This window comes from Phoca vitulina, unplaced genomic scaffold (genome assembly GCF_004348235.1).
Source record: "Phoca vitulina isolate PV1807 unplaced genomic scaffold, GSC_HSeal_1.0 scaffold6, whole genome shotgun sequence".
Classification (NCBI taxonomy): domain Eukaryota; kingdom Metazoa; phylum Chordata; class Mammalia; order Carnivora; family Phocidae; genus Phoca; species Phoca vitulina.
Genome location: NW_022589709.1, coordinates 66925014 through 66948369, shown reverse-complemented (window position 1 = coordinate 66948369; position 23356 = coordinate 66925014). Strand labels below are relative to the sequence as shown.

Genomic DNA, 23356 nt, shown 5'->3' with positions numbered 1-23356 from the left:
TACATAAATTTTTCCTTCTCTTCTTTCTTCTTTCTTTATCCATTTTTTTACCTAGTATCATTGGAATTTATATAGAGATTACATTGAATCTGTAGATCTCATTGGGTAGCACTGACATCTCAACATTATCTTCTAATCCATGAAACAAGGATGTCTTCCCATTTATCAGTGTCTTCTTTAATTTCTTTCAGCAATATTTTGTAGTTTTCAGTGTATAAGTCTTTAGCCTCCTTGGCTAAATTTATTCCTAAATATTTTTTTTGATGCTGTTGTAAATAGAATTGTTTTTCAAAGAACTTTTTAAACAAATAATTTTATGGTTTAATTGTTTTGTGGAACTCCAGCAATTAGAAATAGCACTGAGTGAGAGCGACAGAGAAAAGGGTATTTTAAGTGTTAAAGCAATGTAAAAATATTCCGGGTCACTTAAGAGGTAGTGAGTTTCCTGACATTGAAGATGGCCAATCTTGGGTAGATGGCCACTAAGGAAGTGTATTATGGGAGGAATTCACACAGCATGAGGCACAGCATAAAGGGACAGGAAGATGTGTGAGGCAGTAAGGGGACAGGAAGATGTGAGAGGCAGAACAGAATTTACTTCAGAGTTCCTTCTAGCCCTGAACTATCATACTAAACAACAGAGCCATTAAGAAATAGGAAACGAAGGGGTTTCCACAGAGCATGTGTAGAAACAGCCAATTTAAGTTGAAGTCAATGCAAATAATTAGGTATAAACTTAAGACTATACAAAGAATTTCTGTGGAAATGAGAAAGTGTGATGAAAAAATTACATGTACAAAGAGAAGGATGAATGATGGTCTTTAAAGAATCTAAAACAGAAGCAAGAAAAATTTTTTCTACCAAAGGTCACGAAACCATTTATATGCAGAAGATCTATATCTAAATAAACAAACAATACATGAATTCTTCCTTCTCTCCTTCCTTCTTTTCTTATCTATCTCTGTATATATCTATCATCTATCTATTTTTCTATCTAGTATTATCTAACTATCATCTGGAGCATGTTTTCAATGGCTCTAGCCTCTCTAATTGTGTGAAAGTAAAACAGATAGACTTATGTATGGGTGCATAAAGAGAAATTCCAGAATTCACACAGAGGGGGAGAGGCTAAAAGTAGATAAAATGGAAAAGAGACAAAGAAGTAGGAAGAAAGAAGCATGTGAGTAGATGTAAATTATGTTTTCTAAAATGTTATCTATGTATATGTATAAATATGAAATATGTAAGACTGGAAGAACATGCATCAAAAAGTCAACAGAGATCATCTCTTAGATGTTCTTTAGAGCTTTCTATACTATATTTTCCAAATTTTCTATAATGAGTTTATATTTCTAAAAATCATCAAAGTAAACCAAGTTTTTTTCTTAAATGCTGAGGAAAGTGTCTTATAAGCTTTACATTAATATGCTACTACTAAAAGGGTAAACAGAGCCTAGTGTGTCTGTAACTGAGAAAACAAGTCCTGGATATTTGACAAAGTTCTGAAAAAGAAAAAAAAATATGTGTATTTTTCTAATTCTGACCTTTGTAAATTCCCTAGATTAAACAAACAGGTACATACATTAAGTTTTTAAGTTTTACCTAAAAATTGGAAGGATAGACATTCTTGCAATCATCTATTTCCCTCATTTTTCATGGTTAAAAACCCTAAAAGATTTCTGCACGTGCCATAAATTATCCACCTAATTCCAAGTGCCTAGCTCTTTAATAGTGGGATTTCAGACATATGACAGGCTTCTAGAAATGTTTGGGATTCGAGGACCTGCCTCAGAATTTCTCAGATTTTATACACATGTAGGCCTCTTTTCTAGAAGCTTCACAGAGTAATTCTGCCCTTGAGTTACTATCGCGGAGCTGCTTGGGAAAGCCACTGGCTGCATCAGTTACTGGCCTCTTGTGTTGAAATCTACCCAGAGGTCGGCTTGACACTTGTTCTGCTTAAGCTGTGACCATTTTGTGGAAGAGTCAGATCAATGTAAGGATAGACTGGGTATTGCAGTTTCAAGAGTCCAGACGAGAATGGTCTTGAGAGGCTTTCTTTAGTTCATTCTATTCTGAGGATCCTTGGGTGGCTGAACCCACCCTAGAATCACCATGAAGTCCGGGTCAGGTTCATTTTGGCTAACAACAGGGGATTTTGTAGCTCCTCCTTAGACTGTTCGTTACAGTGGAATTGATTGCCTGTGAAGAGCTGAAGTTTAATGATTCATCCATTTACTTGACATCTACCCTAGGCTAGTGAAATTGTGGGGACAATATTGCAGAGTCTCTGTCTTTAAGAAAGACATGTCCTAGTGGGAAGACAGTGTGTAAATGACAACTGAGATACACCAGGGATATGGCAGGACAGAGGAAGAATCACTTAAATGAATAGTTCCCTGGGCATCCCTCTCTCCTCCTGCAGGATTATCCTGGGTGTTCCAGGGACAGTAGAGAAAGTCCATTTCAGGGGTTGTGTAGAATGACCTATATAGGGTGGGGAGGCCCTTCCACTTTTAGGGAGGATGCCAAGCCTACACTGTACCCTGATGGCTCCATGTGACAACATTGCCACCCGCTGGTGATGAAGAGTCCCTGTGGGCCTTGACCTGGTCCCTGAACCAGGATGGTACCAGTTCTGCTGGAGAGAATTAAAAGCCGGTCTGGAAGTCTCTGGCAGTGCAGAAACAAGTTAAGATCATTGATACAGCTGGCTGGCATTGAAACAAAAGTAGTTTCATATGACTCATTATATATATCATGTGACACATTGCATATATACTTGGAGGCACCGTAGAAAAATACTAAGAGCACAGACCCAAACTCCAGAGTTTGAATCTTGGCATTGCCACTTACCTGCAAGCTGTGTGACTTTAGGGGTTGCTTAACTTCTCTATTCCTATTCTTCACTTGTCAAATGGGATAAGAATAGTAACTACCTTCTAGGGCTGTTCTGAGAGCTAAATGAGTTAATCCATGCAAGGTGCTTCGGGCAATGCCTGCACAGAGTAAGTATTCAATCCATGCCAATTATTATGAATATTACTTCTTTGACATAGATAGGGCTCTCTGTCTTCTATGTCCTCAATGAGACCCTTTGCATTGCTGAGCAGGCTACAGAGATCTTGTGAGCTGAAACATTTTGCTATTTCTTCTGTTTTCTCCTCCAGTCCCTCAGGGTATATTGGCTGAGGCTTTAAGAGTTTTTTATAAAGTGCCAGTCATATGTGAGGAGGAAAAAGAGTCTCTTTCTAACATTTTAAAGAGAAAAATAGCTCTAAGCGTTCTGCATATACCAGCTGAACAAGTTGAGAACAAGTACTCAAAGGAACTTTCATGCCCTGGGGGTGGAAAAGGGGATTTCATTCTCTGGGGAGGAAGTCTTGCAACAACATTATCTCAAGGGTAAATATCTGGCCACAATCAGACCTTTCTTAATAACTGGATTTGTGATGCGACACATGTTGTGTTTCTTTGAATCTCAGCATCACTGTGTCCCTCGGGGTGCTTCTTCTGACCTGTGAATGCCATTCCGCAGTTGGCATCTCTACTGGACCTGGGGTGGTGGTGGGGTAGGGTGTGGGGGCACTGGGAAATGGAATTTGCTATTTTAAGAAGCATATCTGTGTTGAACTTCAGTAATGATGCCTCTCTAAAATGTATTTTCATAGAATGAACTTCATTTTAATAATACCAATTCTTAAAAAGTGAGATCTCAATCTTCAATGCATAGGGCGTTGAGGATATGTACAATGAATGGATCGATTGAGTGATTTAGCATACATGTTCAATGGGTTTTCTCATCCATTGGAGTCTTGTGGAAATCTCCTTGATGTTAAAATATTGTGTCGATAAGTTCTTTGGCAATTAGGCAGGTATAAATTTTAAATGAATTTTGTGAAGGACTGTACTAGCCTAGTTGGTCTTTGGAAATTGCAAAGTAAGCCAAGTGCTGTCATTTCAACCACCCTTCCTCCAATCTCCCTAACTCTCTTCTGGATCAAATATATCACTCCAACTACCTCTTTCACGTCCCAGAAATGACAGGTTTCCACATCAAGTATTTGCCATTTTAACTGGGGACTCTGGAAGGTGAGGAACAGGTGAGGAGGCAGAGTTTGTTAGCTAGGAGAAGACATGACAACTATTTTCAAATACTGGAAAAACTGGAAGAGGGTTTAGACTTGTTTTCTGTAGATGCACAGGGAGAACTAGTCCTAATGGGCAGCAATTGAACTAATTAAGACTTTGAATGACCAGAGCTATTCAGAACTAGAAGAGATTATCTTGTGAGCTAGTGTGCTTCTCATCACTGCCCATGTTTAAGTGGGTTCTGACCAAACATAGCTTAGAATGCTGTTGATTAGATACCTGTGTTGAGTAGAAGGCTGACCTCTAAGGTTCCTTTCATGACTGGTGTTCTATGTGTCTTTCTCACATCTGCGGAGAAGCAAGTAACAAATAACCTATTATTGAAGAATAATGACTATTGGGCTGGAAGGGATTTGGAGAAGGAGGTCTTCCTTGGGTCCTCTAAAAGGCTTCCTCTGAGTAGCCCTCTACTGTGGCCACTTACAAAAATGTTCCTAATGCCTTGATCCACTGAAAACAGTTTAAAAAAACAAACATAGTATGAATGGCTGGGCCATTGTCAAAGAGGGAACAAGTCTATCACCCTACAGTCCCTTAGCTTTGCATTGCTCCTGAAGCCCTGTTGCAGACACTTTCTGCCTGCTGGCCTTCTATGGATGTTCTTGTTGTCTCGACTCTGCTTTCTCCCTCTTTATCAGTAATCCATTCCCGGATTGGACATTGATCTCTTACTTTCCTTTACTTACTTTTCTTGCTTACTTATTTCTCTAAAATTGCCCTGACCCCGAAAATGTCCATATTTGCTCTCTGTCCACAGTCACAGATTGACAGTAAGTTCCTGAATAGCTGTCTCATGTGTTTCTAAAGATGCCTGAAGAAATTGAAATGGAACTGTGGCAGACTTCCTGCCATGGTTTTGTTGTCTTTTTTTTTTTTTGGTAACTATTTTTATTTTTATTTAAATTCAAGTAGCCAACATATAGTACATATTTAGTTTCAGATGTAGTGTTCAATAATTTATCAGTTGCATATAACACCCAGTGCTCATCCCATCACATGCCCTCCTTAATGCCCATCACCAAATTACCCTATCCCCATACCCACCGCCCCTCCAGAAACTGCCAGTTTGTTTCCTATAGTTAAGAGTCATGGTTCTTCTCCCCATTCGGTTTTTCCTTCCTTACCCTATGATCCTCTGTGCTGTTTCTTATATTCCACATATGAGTGAAACCATATGATAACTGCTTTATAAAAGGCAAAGAATAAAACCAAACCTAATGAATAATCACTCTTTATATGATTGCACTAGAATTTTGGCAGTATGGCTTTGTCTTTATTACAGGAAAAAAATCTCTAACATTAGATAGTAGAAGCTAGAGTAGTGTTGGATATATTGTAGATAATTGATAAATATGTTTATTGACTTAATTGGCATATTCTTTTCCAATTGACAAATCGACAAGAGTAGATAAATGAAGTCTCATTTTTCATAATTTTTAGGAAGAGAATTAGGAAAAGTGGTGGATGAAGGTGTCTTCTGCTCCTTTAAACAATTTTATAAGGCTTATCACTAGGATTTTAAGTAGAGTTGAAGTAAATGAACAGCTTCCATCAACTGTCATATATTATGGATATAGGGTTAAAGTAAGGCTGGTTTAAACCATATTTATCAGAACTTTGAGCATGTAATATTGTGGGGTCTAAACAAGTGACAACAGAAATTACTTCTCAGTAACTAAGAGATTTGATTTCTCAGTTAAATCTGAATCTCATAAAGAATCCTCTGCACAATGAGCATATTAGCCAAGTGTGTTACTGTGAACCACTTTGGGTTCAGCTATCTATTTTGTAAACTGAAAGGGTGATTATATCACTGGATCTCAACACTGGCTATACATTAGAATCACCTTGGGAGCTTAAAAACAAAAACAAGGGGTGCCTGGGTGGCTCAGTTGGTTAAGTGTCTGCCTTTGGCTCAGGTTATGATCCCAGGGTCCTGGGATCAAGACCTGCATCAGGCTCCCTGCTCAGCAGGAAGCCTGCTTCTCCCTCTCCCTCTGCTTGCTGCTCCCCCTGCTTGTGCTCTCTGTCAAATAAATAAATAAAATAAAACAAAAACATATATATAATGGAATATTACTCAGCCATCAGAAAGGATGAATACCCAACTTTTGCATCAACATGGATGGGACTGGAGGAGATTATGCTAAGTGAAATAAGTCAAGCAGAGAAAGTCAATTATCATATGGTTTCACTTATTTGTGGAACATAAGGAATAGAATGGAGGACATTAGGAGAAGGAAGGGAAAAATGAAGGGGGGGAAATCGGAGGGAGAGATGAACCATGAGAGACTATGGACACCGAGAAACAAACTGAGGGTTTTAGAGGGGAGGGGGTGGGGGGATGGGTTAGCCCGGTGATGGGTATTAAGGAGGGCACGTACTGCATGGAGCACTGGGTGTTATACGAAAACAATGGATCGTGGATCACTACATCAAAAACTAATGATGTATTGTATGGTGACTAACATAACATAATAAAAAACAAAACAAAAAAAACAAAAAACAACTGATGCCCAAATACTAACCCCAGATATTTTGATTCATTTGATCTGTCATTTTATATGTTATTTAATTTATAATACTTTCTTGCTTTATAAAAATTACAAAAATACAGATAAAAAGAACATATACCCTTAAAGATAATCACTGTTAAGATGTTGACCTGTTGTATGTACTTGACTTATGTGGCACCACGGGATTCCTGCCCACCTACTTTCTTCCCAGAGCCTCTGTTCCTCTACCTGCCTGTGTAAAGTAATTAGAGAGTATGGAGAAATACTAGCAGAAGCTGAAGCCTGGAAGCCTGAGGATCTGGTTGCTTCAGAATGAGCAGTTGTGAACCTCTGCCCTTTCCATCTTACTGTTCAAAATCTGAACTGTCTCCTGCCCTCCCTTCTGGACTCAAAGTGGACATGACTGAAAATGAGTGGTAACCCAACTCACAGGCTGTATAAATGAGAAGGCAAGTTCCTGAGGAGCAAGCAAAGGGGATAAAAAATCCAAAAAGCTGCGAGGCCAGGCGACAAAAAAAGTTCTGGAAGGTGCTACAGCACCCTGAGGCACTGAGCCTCAGGGATAAGGACAGTGGCTTCATGCCTGTGGCGGCTGGTGGGGAAGGACTAGCTGACCAAGCTAGCAATGCAAATCTTAAAAGAGCTCACACTGTGATCTTTACATGGCTTGGAATACAATGATAGAACCTGAAAAAAAAAAAAAAGACTAAAATTTTCTAAGATCCAGCGTGAGTTTGGCTAATAGTAAGGACATTTTGTTGCTTATTTATTAAGTGAATCTCTGTATCTCCCCCACCCCAAAATCCCCTTCCATAATAAGGGACCAAGTCAAGGGTGATATTAAGAGGATCCAACAACTGGTTTATCAGAACCTCCATCAGAACGGAGGCAGGCCTAATAGCTGGGGTGGGATCTATAACTTGTTAGCTGCTAAATTGTGCATAATGTGTATGTGTTCCTGGGAATGATTGGTACAAGAAGATGGGTGGTCTCTATTGATCTGAGGGTATAGAGATATTTTAATATTGTAACAATCAATGACTAACAGTTCTGAGCCATAGTGCTGGAATTACACATATCTATTTTTTACAAAAATAAGATCATGCTGTACATATAATTTTTATTTTTGCCCCTTTTCACTTAATGTTTGATCATAAATGTCTTCCCATGTCACAAGGTAAGATTTTAAAATGTTATTTATAAAATGTGGCATAAAATCCCATTGACTGAATTTAACACAATTGATTTGATCATTTTCTTATTATAGGACATTTAAATGTTTTCTCTTTTTTCTGGAGAATCATAAGTTTTTTGGCCATTCCAAATAATGTGATAATATTCTTGCATATATATCTTTTCTCACATCTTTGACTATTTCCTGTGGACATACTCCTAGAAGTGAACATGGGAGTCAATGCATTTGACTCTTTGTCAAATTGGCCTCCAGAAAAGTTAAACCAATATACCCTCCCCAAGCAGAGCTTGAGAGCACATACTTCATCTTTCTTAATGATGCTATATATTATTTTTTTTAAATTAACATTGATGTGAAAGAAGAAAAATAGTATATAATTTTCAATGGTCATTTATTTTTCCTGAGAGAAAAGTTTTTCCAACTGTTTATGGCTATTTTATGAATTATTTATTGGTGTCCTTACATCTTATTATTTCCAGGCATTTATCTTTATCTAATTGATTTGAAATACCTTTTTATATAGTAAGGACACCAGTTTTTCACCTGTTATCTATGCTGCAGTTATTTTCCCTGTTTGCTACTTAAGTTTCAGGTGTTTTGTTGGTTTTTGAAAAACACATCTTCAATATTTATGGATAGTGCATTTACAAAATTTATTGCATTGCTTTTATGACTAAAGAGGTAAGAATTTGTGGGACCTTAGGCTTACTTATATGTTAATATTTAACTATAATTAATGTGGAATTTCTAAACTATATTTTTGTATGCTAAAATTTTTTCCCAAATAGCCAATTATTGGATAATTTTCCCTTTTCTTGCTAATTTATAATGGCAACCTTATCATATACTAAATCACTATTAACTCCCTACAGGAGGCTCTTCCTACCTCCTGTTCATCGAAACTGTGGCTTGGCAAGCAGAAGCCCAGACCTGCCCTCTCTGCCATGGTGCACACATGAACTTGGGGATATAGCCAAAGTGCACCTCAGGCACATTCCAGAGAGTCTTGTGGCCAGTCCACAGTCAAGGTTCTGAGCTTTTTTGTCTTTCCAGCAGACTTTTGAATTCTAGAATTTTTGGTAGCATATTTGAAGCAATTAAAAACTTAGAACAACCCCAGAGTTAGCAAAAACTATGATACAGCCACTTCTACAGGACAACAATGTCTCCCAGTCACTATGATAGCATCCACTCTTACTGCGCCCTTCATGTCTCTGTCACTGTCTGAAGAACAGTCATAATGATGGTTAACAGTTACATCATGCTTATTATGCACCAGGCACTGTACTAAACCCTTTCTGTAAATCAGCTCATTTAATTTTCACCTTATGAAGTAGGTACTACAAATTATCCCCATTTTACAGATGGGGAAACTGAGGCATAGGACAGGAATGTGACTTACTCAAAGTCATACAGGTAGTAACTGGTGAAACTCAGAAAAGGCTGCAGGTTGTCAGGCCTCAGATTCTACCCTCTGACCCATGTGTACTATTGTATATAACTGCCTTTTCACTCAGGAGGCAAAGCTCTCACATATTCCAGTGAACTTGTGACCTTTCTTTGGAGCTGGATGGTCATTCTACATTCCATTCTCTCTAACAGAGCCTGTGCCCGCATCTACTCTCTGCTGCACAATCTGCGTGGCTCTGCATTCTGCCTGACAGACATCACTGTCCTGGACTTTAAACTCATTTGTAGCAAAAATAAAATTCACATATCAACTGAAAATTGGAAATGTATCTATGAAGAGTTGGTTGTACACCAGAGAGAGAATTAAAGTTGGTGGTAATAGCATAAAGATTCTAAAGTGAGGTTGACTGAATTCTTTTAGTTTGTTAAGATAAATATCAAATGACCAAGGAACAAATAATTCTCAAACTGAAGCACAGAAAAAGGGAAATTTGGCTAATTTCTTTTCTTATTTTTAAAGAATTTCTTTTTAAATAACAAACTGAGGGTTTTAGAGGGGTGAGGGGTGGGGGGCATGAGTTAGCCCAGTGATGGGTATTAAGGAGCACATATATTGCATGGAGCACTGGATGTTATTTGAAAACAATGAATCACGGAACACTACATCAAAAACTAATGATGTACTGTATGGTGACTAACATAACATAATAAAACTAAATTAAATTACAAAAAAAAATAATAATAATCTACACCCAACATGGGGCTTGAACTCACAACCCCAAGATCAAGAGTTGGATGCTCTACTAACTGAGCCAGCCAGGCACCCCCTCAAATTTATTTTCTAAGGCCAGCAAAACTGGTAACACACACACACACACACACACACACACACACACACAGAGGCACCTACAGAAGAATTCAATTTGTGAGCATAGAATTCGAAGTTTTAAATTAAATTCTACCAGATAAAATTCAGTTGGATATTGAAAGAATAATACACGATGATCAAATAGTTAATCATTTATAAAGATGTTTCTGTTGAGGAAGCAGAAGGCTTGCTGAAGACAAAGCATAAGCTGACACCCTGCAACCTTCCCCACCCCACTCCTGGGTGGGACATGTGTGACGGTCTTCTAGGGATCTCCCAACTATCTTAATGTTAATACCTTGCAAGATGGGAAAACAACCTTAACTTGACAATGGCAAGGGCCTCCAGTATCTTTTAGGTATCTTGTAGGTCGGTCCTCTTTAGCATATGAAAGTTCTTTTGAAACCTCCCTTTTCCTTACTTCCCCCAACTCCCGCGTACATAATCACCACTCCTCAGGACCCTGGTGCCACAGCTCTTTCTGCCCTCCCTCGGCTCTTGTCCCTGTGCTTTAATTAAAAGCACCATTTTGCACCACAGATGTCTCAAGAATTCTTTCTTGGTCCAGCTCCAGACCTCACCCTACTGAACTTCACCTATATTCCAAAACCACAACATTTTGATTTCTTGATATCTATTAATAAAATATATCACACCACTAGAACAAAGGGGAAATACATGATAATGTGAGTAAGGATCTAAAAAAATGCTTAACAGCTGAAAGCTTACATTCTAAGTATGGTTAAGTGCGTTTATTTCTAATCAATTCCAAACATCATATTTAATAGTAAAACAATAGAGAAGAAAGAAGACAATCTAATGCAATAAGTATGAAGCAAAAAAAAAAAAAAAGAGAGAGAGATATAATAATCACAAAGGGAGAGGAAAGTTATCATAGTTTTAATAATAGCTAACTGTCCCAACAGTATCATTTGAATTAGGCTATTTATTTGCCTCAACAATTTTATGAAGTAGGTAGTATCTTTATCCCAATTTATAGATGAGGATATTGAAGCATGGAGAAGTTTAATAATTTCCCCATAGTTGGCAGAACAGGATTTGAAAACAGTCCATTAGGTTTCATCCTGTGCACAAGGACAGCACAAGAGAACTAATGACAAAACTATTAGAAGTAATGAGATTTGATTAAGTTAGCAGATTTTAAAATAAATATAAAATATAAAACTAGATAGTTCTCTGTAATAAATAATATAAGCAGGAAATAACTCATTACAATGAAAATATAAAATGTCCAGGAATAAATATTTAAAATCTAACTGAGGAAAACTACAGAATTTTGTTGAGCAATATAACAGAAGAGCTGAATTCATGGAGATATATGCCATATTCCCAGAAAGGGCAAACTAAATAGGATAATAAATTTTAATTATTATACAGATTCATTTGTAAGTTTAATGTCATTTCAATAAAAGTTTCAATAGTTTTCTGGGGGGTCGGGTTCAGGAAAATGACACTACTTTTAATTTGTAAAAACAAATGGATAACTTTATGCTTTAAAGAAGAAAAAAGATTATATTTAACTATTTGCTTATCTACACAGAATCTCTCTAGAAGTATACATAGGAAACTGCTTATATTGTTTTGCTTCCAGGGAGGGGAACTGGAGGATTAGAGAGTTTGGCAGGGTGGGAGATTCTTCATTGGATATTGTTTTACACCTTGAACATGTATTAATGTGTATCTTCCAAAAGCAAAAATAAATAAACAAAAAATGAATAAGAATATCCAATGAAATTGGGGGAAAAAAGAGTACTGAGGGAGTTTTCCTCTATCAAATCATAAAACATGATAAAACTATTAAATTTTAAAAAATGAGATTCTGCCTCAAAACCAGATAGATTCCCAGAATCATGTAGAGAGCCCAGAAACCTGCCTGGCACCAGCATGGACAGTGAAAGCTAACAGGTAGACTGGCTTTTGGGCAAAAGGAAGAGTTTTATCTGGAAGGACAGAACACCAGTAACAGAGGACAGGCAAAGTAGAATTAGTCCAAGTTGTGTGAGCTTTCCTGGAGAATTCATTTCCTTCTGATGTGGTTTTCCTGCCCAGGAAAATTCTGCCTCTTCCAATTTCCACAAAAAACAGTGGTGCTATGCCATGTATTCATTACTAAGGAGGAGCCAGCTTAAAGGGTAAGATGTTCTCTTGACCTGGGAAGACCAGTTGTCCATGTGACCTTATGTGAGTCATTTATAAGAATCACTGGCACTCACAGAGTGATTACTCTGGGCCATGCCTAGTTCCAACTGCTTTGTATGTATTCATTAAATTTTTAGAACAATCCTTGCTATAACCATCTTTACAACAATCCTATAACCACCACTAGCACTCACTGAATGATAACTATGAGCCAGGAATGGTTGCAGGGGCTTTGTATGTATTCATTAACTCAATCTAGATAAGCAATCCTCTGTAGTAGCTTCATCTTAGTTTACAAGGTAGGAAAGTGAGCTGTAGAGATGTTAAACAGCTGGGTCACACAGTAAGTCGTGGCACTGGCCTTGACCTGTTCAGTTTGGCTCCAGGGGCCATTACAGCATTACATGGTATCCCCATCAATACCTCTACGTTTCAGTCTTCACATATAAAAAGTGAGGGAGTTGGATTACAGACTGAGGTTCCTTCCAGTTCCAAAATACAACTGTTCTAAGTCAAAACACTCCCAGGATCCATCCTGAAATTGATTTCTGCTCTGACTACCTGAAACCAGATGCCTGTGAGCCCATCCTGACGCCTCTCTATATTTACCGGTCATGCTGAGTCAGCCAAGTTGTAGCCAAAACTCTAGAACACCATTTTTTAATAGCACTAAGTAATCAGAAGGATAAAAGTGTCAATTCAGATGAATTTCAGGTGTACCTCTCACAGTTCTTAAAAAGAAGTTTAAAAAAAACAAAACAAAACAGCAGACTGTGCTCTGATTTATTATGGTGAGTTAAAGAACAAAGAAATGGTCTCAAGGTTATTCACAATCAAACCACAGGATATCGATGTCCAAATAATTCTTTTTTTCTTTCTATCTAATGCTGTTTATGTGTGACCTTGTTTTCGGGGCTGGGCTCCCTGAACTGTCTTTTGGAGAAACATCAACAGGTTGCTGCAGAGAACAAATGTGCTGAGTAGGAATATGATGAAGAACCTGGCTTCTGAAGCTTCTGTGATGGAACCCAAGCCTTGACCTTGCAAATACCCAGCTTCTATCACATCAGCTCCACAGGTCACATTTCTGTGTCACCCCAATCTTTTAGCTGTGGACTCCTCTCCCAAGATGCTGGTGCCCTTCTCTGCTCCCAAGGCAACCTGCCATGGAGACTGAATCCATCGCTACCCTGGAAAAGGTCAGGCTGTCACAATGAGCAGTACCCACTGAGAGCTCATTGCAACTGGATGTTCATCGTGGGTTAGCCACTTCAGGGCTGTCAGCTCCCACCAGTCCCACTTGAGGTGCCGCTACCTTTCTTTTCCTTCTTGCGCTAGGAGTCACGAAGTGGTGGATGGGGTGGGCTATCAGAGACCACAAAGTCTAACTTTGTGGTGAAGGGGAGTGTGAGTAGGGCTTGGGTTTCAGAAGCTGGAGTTAAAATGGCAGCTTTGCCCTTGACCTATGTGGTGCTGGCCAAGTCGTGTAACCTCAGACAACCAAAGATGGGACATATCTCATAGGCTGTGTTGAGGTTCAAGTGACATAACAGGAGTAAAGAGTTTAGCACAGCACCTAGCACGTGGGAGCTGCTTAATTAACCAGTTATTGCTCTTCTTCTGATTAATGATGCTGATTGATATTCTTGGCCTGATCTCCTTTATCTCCCATTGGAAGCTACTTCCCAGCCCCAGCAGGGAGGGTGAGTTACTATGAGTCCATCTTGGTGGCTGAGAAGCTGAGGACAGGCTGGGCTCACAGACTGAAGAACAGAGCCATTCACTAGCTGTGTAACATTCATATGGCTAGAATACAGCACTTTTTATGCTGAAATCCTTCTTGTATTGCTTGACTATTTTGAAGAAGGTCGGATTAATTTTATAACAGGAAAAAAATCCCAGTATATTAAGAAAAAAAAACATTGTAAGAACTGGTTGATATGTAGTAGTGCAAGACCTGTCACTTCAAATTACCATTTAAAGAGACTTAAATGATATTGTGATAACCTGAGATGGAGACATCACCCTGCGGTACTTTGGCTGGGAATGCATCATCTAAAACTAGTCATGAGGGAGCATCAGACAAACCCAGAAAGAGGAACTCAGTATTAAAAAAGAGAGAGAGACTGTAATTTCAAAATGTCAATGTCATAAAAGACAAAGGAAGAGTGCAGAAATGTTCCAGAAGAAAGGAAACACAAGACACATGACAACTAAATGTAATACCTAATCCTAGACTGGATCAAGTACTGGAGGAAATGCTATGAAAGATGTTACTGGCTCACTAGACAAAATTGGAATGCGGACAGATTATAGTATACACACACATATGCATATATATACATACAGGGAGGCCGAGAGAGGCAGAGACAGGGAGATGTGGGACGGGGAGAGACAGAGAAGAAAGCCAACAATAAAGCAAATGGGGCAAAATGTTAACGTTAGGTGAATCTGTGTAAAAGACACAAGTGTTCTTTATACTATTTTTACAACATTTCCTTAAGTTTGAAATTATTTTCAAACAAAAAGTTAAAAAAGAATTAGAATGCTATTAAATATTGTACATGTATATTTTAAAATTCTGAGGAACATTTAGAAATAGAAATATTTCCTGTGTAAAAGGACAGTCTTCCCTTTTCCTCCTCCCCAACAGACCCAATAAAACAAGATCATGGATGAGTCAGTGACATTTTTAAGTTTTACAAAGAGAAAACAAACTAGGGGCTCCTGGGTGGCTCAGTTGTCAAGCGTCTGCCTTCAGCTCAGGTCATAATCCCAGGGTCCTGGGATCGAGCCCCGCATCTGGCTCCCTGCTCAGCGGGAAGCCTGTCTCTCCCTCTTCACTCCCCCTGCTTGTGTTCCCTCTCCCGCTGTGTCTCTCTGTCAAATAAATAAATAAAATCTTAAAAAAAAAAAGAAAAGAAACCAAGGCCCTTATTAAGCACACAACTCTATTTATTAGTTGAAAGCTAATAAGGATTAGGTAAAACCACCATGATTTTAAGAGATAAATCAGAAAAGCTGAGATGTAGATCATTCTTCAACAAGTGGATTCTCAGAATCAGCCAACACTGCCCTGACTGATAGACAGGCTTCCTGATAGAAGTGCTAAGCATGACTCCTGGTTGGATGTGGTCTTTCTGCAAGATGGTATCTGTACACATCTTCTACACCAGTCTTGCATGCACGTGCGTCTAGAACCTCACCTTCTCACCTTGTCTCATATTTGGGGATAGGTGAGATGTTTGTTTCGTACGTGTTTGGTAATAACAATAGCTACATGTGTAGAAATTTTTTTTTCAGATTCCGTTAAAATATCCTTGTATCCAAATGGTTGCATTAAAGAGAAAATACATGAATATCAATTTACTCAACACAGTTAATAATTGTTAAAGAAATGTGGAACTGCCCCCCTGCTCAGTGTGGTGGCCTAGCTGACTTCTGAAAAAGGGGCTGAATAGCGGATTTGCCTTCTGAAATTGATCTGGCTACGTTGTGGGACATAACATCAGGGTTGACACAGACCTAAGGGACCTGGTGTACCTCCATTCCCTCGGGCTACCACTCCTGGATCCTCCTTGGGATGCATCCTAGGGCAGGAGGCCCCCTTCCCCAGGACAGTAGGGCTGTCCTCTGGAGAAGAATAGTGACAATGACACCACTCTCCTAATCCCCAACCTGCTGAATCACTTGCATTTTCATGGCTCTCTAAGGCTGTGAATGGTAATTGTTTGGATAAGATTCGTCAAGGGCTTCCCTCCAGCTAGGCTCACAAGAGGAGCCAGGAGGGGACTGGTTTGTCACAACCTTTCCCAGGAGTTGGTTGATGGGAAGGAGTTTTCCTGTGCCAAAGAGACAGCAAGGAAGCAAGTAAGGGCAGGCTTCCAGCAAACCTGTTTGACTAAACTTGGTCTTGAGTGGGCAATAACACTGGAAAAAGAATTCTCTCATCTCTCATTTTCCCTCTGCTCCTCTTCCTTCACCAAAAGAGAAGGCTAATCATTTCCCAGAGGCCACAGATTATTCTGCTTCTAAACCTGTGGACTGATGATTTACCAGCTAATCTTCCTTTATCTGAACCATCAGTCTGAAAATTAATCATAGCATTCTCCTCAGTGTTCCTGGGTTTTAGTCTAGGCACCCACTCAAGGTTTTTGAACCTAAAATCATCATGTGAGCCCAAATCATTCCCTCTCTGTCTTGTCTCCTTTGCCTGGCTTTTCTCTGCTCTCTACCCAAACCTCTTTGAAAATTTGCTTACTCTTCCTTTGGAGGCATCTGGATGTCACACAGAATTTTCACTTTTGCTTTTTCAGCAAAGTGCAAATCTGTACACTCTAATTTCTTTTTGTTTAGCATTCCCATTTTGGATGAAAAGTTGGAAATTAAAACCATCACATCTGTGTGTGGGAGCTTTAAAAATCCGCAACACAATGGAAGAACAGCTTGATTGTGAAAATACTGCTTCATTAATTTGAATTTTCATTAATCTCTACTTCTTCATTAAAATGTATGGCCGATGGAGGAAGAGTACTGTCTAGATCAGACATGGGTTTTGAAGTCAAGCAGATTTATGCTTGAATCTCAGCGTTGCCATTTTATCTGTCGTAACCTTGGGTCAGTCATAACCTTTTAAAATTCCCTCATTGGTAAAAGGGGGGGAATAATAGTGGGGCAGATATGAGGGTTAAATGAGCTAGTCTACGCCCATGTGGCACACAGCCTGGCTCTGCTAAGTGCTCAATAAACATTTGTTCTTTTCAAATGTAATCTATGTAAAGTACCTGCAGAGTCTGCACCGAATAGATGCCCTTTCCATCTTCCCTCCCAAATGCCAAATTTCCCTCTAGTTTCAGTAAGAATGGATTTGTACCAAAACCCCAGTCACGATACTTTCTGACAAGGGACTTGAGATTTGATATCTTTTCATGCCATGTAGCAGGCTGAACGGTGGCCCTGAAGATATGTCCACGCCCTAATCTCCGGAACCTGTACATTTTACTGTATATGGCAAAAGGGTGGATATTACCTTATATGTCAAAAGATGTGATCAAGTTAAGGCTGTTGAGAGTAGAAGTTTATCCTGGATTATATGGGTGGCCCTCAGTGTAATCCATGCACTGGTACTATGAGAGAGAGAGAGTTCTAAGCCAGATGCTCACAAGAGAGACACACGCAGAGGACAAGGCCATGTGAAGATGGGGCACAGGCTGGAGTGGAGGCCACAAGCAGCCAGAAGCTGGAAAAAGCAAGGAAGGATTCTTCCCTGGAGAGTGCAGAAGGAGCAAGCCGAAGTTTTGATTTCATACTTCTGGCCTCCAGAACTGTGAGACAATGCCTTTCTGTTGTTTTAAGCCACCCAACCTCTGGTGCTTTGTCAGGCAGCCCTAGGACCCTACTGCAGTGGTTGAATCTGCACCAGAGGGCCTCGCCCTCCTCGTATTGTTTCAGCACCTCTACTAGTGAAAAGCCTGTGGGGTGGGCCCCAACCCCCTCAGGTGCCCACAAACACACTGCTCATCAAACACGTTACCTCCCAGGCCCTGCGTGGGGCCGGGTGTAGGCAAGACCCTTGGGGACGCTTGTCCAGCTCCCATTCTCTCTCTGAGGCCTCAGGTTCCTCCTTCCGGCATCGCAGACCTTTGCCTTCCACAATTACAGACAAAGCTTAAAAATGCAAATCTCTTCAGTTATATACCATCTCTACCGCAGTAGGAACCTTTGTGTTCTGTAGTAAATGATTTTACTACAGGTCCTTTCCTGCATGTGGGCTTTGAGAGGGAAGACAGCCAGGAAGAGCACGTGGGACCAGAAGTGATGTTGCTATGGTGAAAGCAAAAAGCACAAAGCAGGAGTGGAGAGCTCTGAAGACCCAGGCTTCCTGTGTCACAATTTCACAAAGCAAGCCAGAAACCCGGCTCTCATTCCTTTGGCCAGTCAGAGAACCAGATCTTTAAGCCTGCCAGCAGCCCTGCCCCTGCACATTTTTCAGACCCAGAGATCAGTCTGCCAGGTGCATGCAAATGGGAAGAAAACTGAGACAGAATATGGGCAACTGCCATCCGTCCCTACGCCCCTAGCATAAGGATGCCTTGTTACCTCTACCAAAGAGAAATAGAGAAAAATGCCATTGGAGGGATTCAGACTTAGCACATCCACATCATTTGAGCCCCGAAGGTCATTCTGTGTCATATTTTTCAAGTGCTAACCATTCTCTGGGAACCCATAAACCAGAGCAGCCTGAGCCCTACCACCACCCCATAGTAGCTATTGGGGCCAGAGACCACCCATGAAGAGAAATTTCTCATTGTTCTATTGTCTGGATAGTGAACACCTGGGGCTCAGTCCCCTCTATTACTCATTAGCTGGGGCTCTTAGTACAAACAGGGCCCACCTTTTAACCTCTCTGTGCTTTACTCTTTCCATTGGAGATGTTAGGGGGATGGGTTGGATGAGTGGTTCTCAATCTTTGTGGTACATGAGATCTTCCTGGGGAGCTTCTGTTAGGCCACACCCCACACCAATTAAACTGGAGATCTAGGCATCAGCATTTTCAAAACCTGTCCACATGATTCTCATGTGTGGCTAAGTTTGAGAACCTGTGGATTACATGACTTCTAAGATCCTTCCAGATAGCATGTCTTTCCTCAACATCTGCATCTACCAGAATTATGATTTTCTAAATATTCAGAATTCATGGAGAGCCCTCAAAGCCCACATTCAACTTATAGAGAGAAAGTCACTTTGCCATGGTTTGCCCAACAACACAATATTGGTATTTAAAATCTATATAATGGTCTAAACCATTATGGCCTTTCATGCTTTTAAGAGGGTGGAAGGGTTAATGTGATAACAGAACTATTCAGGTATCATTTAATTTATTATTCTAGGGGACTGCTCTGAATGGTACCCTGGAGTTCTGAAAAAATATTAAAGTTTTCTAGTCAACTAGTATTAACCAAACTCTCATTTGTTCTGAGGACTGCTAAATTCAAGCTGGAGATAGAGAAGTGAAGAGCCTTTCACGTTTGAGGAACTCACAGTCCAAGGTAGTAATAATTATAATAGCAACAATAATAACAAAAGCAACCACAATTTTAAGGTACTTATGGCACATTAGGCAATGGGACTGGTGCTTTTTACAAATTATTTTATATTCTCACAACAACCTTGCTAGGCCAGCATTATTTCCTCCAGTTTATTGCTGAGGAAAATAAGGCCCAGAGAGGTTAGGTAACTTGCAAAGGTCACACAGTTAAGAAGTCGATCTGCCATCCCAGCTTATGCTATTTCCACCATACCGCAGCATCTCTAGAAAGAAAGGATTGAGAACTAGAGATAGAGTTGTCAGGGAGAAGGTTAACTTCGATGAGGGAGAGTCAGGACTGGGGTGGAGGAAATGCTGTGAATTGCTCACATGAAAGGTGCTATAAGAAAATAAATATTACAAATTAATATGTTAACTAGTTATGTTTTAGGCTCAGTCCTGTAAGGAGACACAACCCTAGAACACGAGGAATTCTTTATGAAGGGCCAGCTCTTCGCAGTCGGTTCCAGCTTCCTTAAATTAGTCTTACAAAATAAGCCCACTACGCTCCTCTTTGGATTGCATAGCTCAGCAATGTCATTTTTTAGCCAGTATTAGGTCTTTGGATTTAGCCATATTTTCACTTTTCCTGATTGTCTTCAGTGATATAAGATGTACGCAAGGGAGAGGATAGTTGTGGGCATGGCCACAACAGTCACTTTCTCTATGGTGTTCATCATCCAACGCAGTGTGAACCAGTACATTCTGAAGGTGCACACACACACACACACACACACAATTCAAAATGAGGTAAGGCATGGAGATCAATCTGTGTGTGTGTCTGCGTATACCTGTACATACAGTTACTCAGAGATCTCAATGTAAAGCTAATATTTGAGAAAGCACTGAACTAAAATAATTCACCCATGAAACCAGATTTGGCTTGAAGGATAGTAAACACAGTATGGCCTACAGCAGGAAAAGGGAAAAAGAAAGAAGCAATGAATTTTCTTAATGAGGCTTTCACAAATCACCATTTTCATGTTGTACCCAAAACAAGGAAATGATCAAAGAACTTGAGGATCCTGAAGAATACTCACAGGTAACAGAAAGTGGTTTAGATAACAGATTATTTTTTAAAATATTCTAAAAAAATATCTATGATATTTACAGAGTGGAAATTTCCTGTGCATAGAAAAGGTGCATCATTGCACAAAGGTATTATGTATACACACATGTAAACACTTCATATGCAAAATGTATATGGCTGAATACATGGTTTTTATGAGGATGGGTTGATTCCACAGCAATCTTTTCATGTGGAAAATGACCTCCACTCTGCAAATTATGCGTAAGAAAGATATATCCCGTCATTACAAATAATAACATAGTAATAAGTCATACCACAATCCCGGATGAGATAATATACGAACTACAGCGTAAACCTAGGTTAACATCTATTCCTAAAAGGGAATCAAGAAGTATTTATGAAACTGGAGCAATGAGATATTGGGTTAATAGACTGAAAAGAGATACGTGATTTATTCTTTTTATATTACTTCCTATAACATTTTTTGAGAAGATTTGAAAAAAATCAAATGAGAATAAAGATGATCGTATCTGAAATAGCTGGTGTGCTCGAAACCCAATTTTTTAAATTTGTAGATCAGAATATTTTAACAAGACAAACAGACCAGAAGCTTATTTTTCCCTTCCAAATGCTTATCAAATAAGAAGCGAACATTTAGAACAGGTTTTCTATCTGAAATCCTCTTTTCTCTCTCTCTCTCTTCTCTCTCTCACCCTCTCTCTCACACACACACACTACTCTCTTTCCTCTTAGAATTGCAAAATCTCAACTACTGAACTAAAGATGCGAAGAACCAAAGGATGTATGAAAACAGCGTTTTTACCTTTTTGCTGATCAAACACAGATGGAGTGCTGAAATCCATGGTTGCCTGTCTCATCATTCACCATCAGAATGGCAAAAAGCATCCAGGTTTCTAGACAGGAAAAAAACACCACCTCACATGTTACAGTCAACACATCAGTCAGATACAGCATCAGTCGCCAAGACCTCTGAGAATTAAATGTGCATTAGAGCTGCAGGTTGTTGTCAAGGCAAATGATGGTAATAAGTAAATGTTATTCCTACAATACCTGCCAGAAAAAAGAGTTACTTCTTAATGGTTCCATTCATCAGCTAAGCTTGTGGGTAATTATCATACACCGTCTGACCCCCAACAAATAAACAAAAAAGCTCAAACTCAAAAAAACACCATTTGCAGGGGGCCACTTGCCTTGGATCAGAGCCAGGAAAACACTGGAGGTCACGGAGCTTCAGCAGCTGGAATGTTGCTTTAAACCAAAAGAAATCTCAATGGGTGAGTGAGGATTCACAGGGCCAGACGGAGCATGTGCAAAGCTGCCAATGCAGTTGGATTCAGCTGTGTTCTTGGTGGAGTGCGAGCTGCATTTGGGTCATGTGAGCGGAGAGTGCCATCTCAATGGACTAGGACGTAAATAGTGTAGCAGGAAGCTGCTGGCCATGTGCGGTATGGAGTGATTACCCGTTTGCCTAGCTCATCTGCAGTGTCCCCCTTCAGCTAGCTTCCTTCTCCAAATGACAGGGAGGATAAGGGGAAGCAAGTGGCATTTTGAAAGGTTAGATTTCAAGGCTCAGATACCCATGACAATGAAATTAGAACAGTCTGCAATCACAAGGGTGTTCAGTGCAGTATTATCTGTGGTGGAAAAAACCCCAGAAAACACCAGAATGTACATCATTTGAGGAACAGTTGAATAAATGATAGTAAATTCATCTCTAGATTAAAAAATGTGAGGTAAATCTCTCTCTGTATTCATCTGGTAGGATGTCTCTAATCTATTGTTAAATGAAAAAAAAAGGTATATATTTCATTTGTTCACATTTCTATAAAACCAAAACCACCCACTGTATATGTAAATATATTTATATATGTTCTAAGGAACATCAAGGAAGATGTAGAAAGATACCCACTAAACTGTTAATAATTGGTTACCTCAGGGGATTGCAATTAAAGTAGTAGATTTCTAACTCCATCCACCTTTGTACTTTTAGTCTTATAACAAATGTCTATTATTTTTTATTTGTCATTAAAAATCTGATGTAATAAATTCAAAGCAAACTAACAAAGTTCTGTACTCAAGATAATTTGATTTTGGGCTAAATCACACAGCCATACAACAGGTGCTCGCCTAAATGCTATTGAAAATGGTAATATTTTCTTTTTAACTTTGTGTGTGCATGTGGAAATGAAAGCAGAAACCATTTTTCTTCATATATGACCATAATTTGTTTTGATATGGACTGATAAAATTTATGACGTGTTCTTCGATAGACAAGCTTCTTTCTTATCTCTTGCTTCTTATATTTTCTCACTGCCTTATCATGTATTTTCCATTAAACACATCATCTGGCCTCAATTCCCTGTGGCAATATTGCTGCTCACTCACCTTTCCCACATCAGCCCCTCCCCCCTAAATGCCCTCCGTTCTTTTTATTTAAAACGCGAGCAGAACCTACTTCTCATAAATAATCATTATGCAAAATGTGCTCCATAGGTAAATATCTTACATTTCCCAGTGCTGTTTTTTCGCATTAGCCATGAAAGCCGAAGCAAGAAGGCTCAGTGGATTGGCAAATGAAGTGACTCATACTAGCAAATACTCAGCTAAGGAAAGATGGCTCAAGCTTGCCCAGATGACTGAGGCAAAAGGATTTTTTTTTTTAGATTTTATTTATTCATTTGACAGAGAGACAGCGAGAGAGGGAACACAAGCAGGGGGAGTGGGAGAGGGAGAAGCAGGCTTCCTGCCGAGCAGGGAGCTGGATGTGGGTGGGACTCGATCCCAGGACGCTGGGATCATGACCCGAGCCAAAGGCAGACGCTTGACGACTGAGCCACCCAGGCGCCCCGGCAAAAGGATTTAGATTAATTTCCTTTTCATTCGTTTGCTCATTGATTCATCAAGTGCTATGGAAGGA

General features: G+C 39.6%; 1 protein-coding gene across 1 annotated transcript in view; it reads right to left on the bottom strand.

The window, feature by feature from the left end:
• The window catches only part of ANKRD55 (ankyrin repeat domain 55), a 91287-nt gene extending 69539 nt beyond the window's left edge, over positions 1 to 21748 (bottom strand). The window contains exons 1-2 of the mRNA XM_032404401.1: positions 21630 to 21748; positions 21242 to 21332 (exon numbers count right to left, since the gene is read on the bottom strand). Coding sequence (XP_032260292.1) covers positions 21242 to 21299 — 58 coding nt within the window. The 5' untranslated portion in view covers positions 21300 to 21332; positions 21630 to 21748. The remainder of the gene's footprint in view (positions 1 to 21241; positions 21333 to 21629) is intronic.
• Positions 21749 to 23356: the final 1608 nt, after the last annotated feature.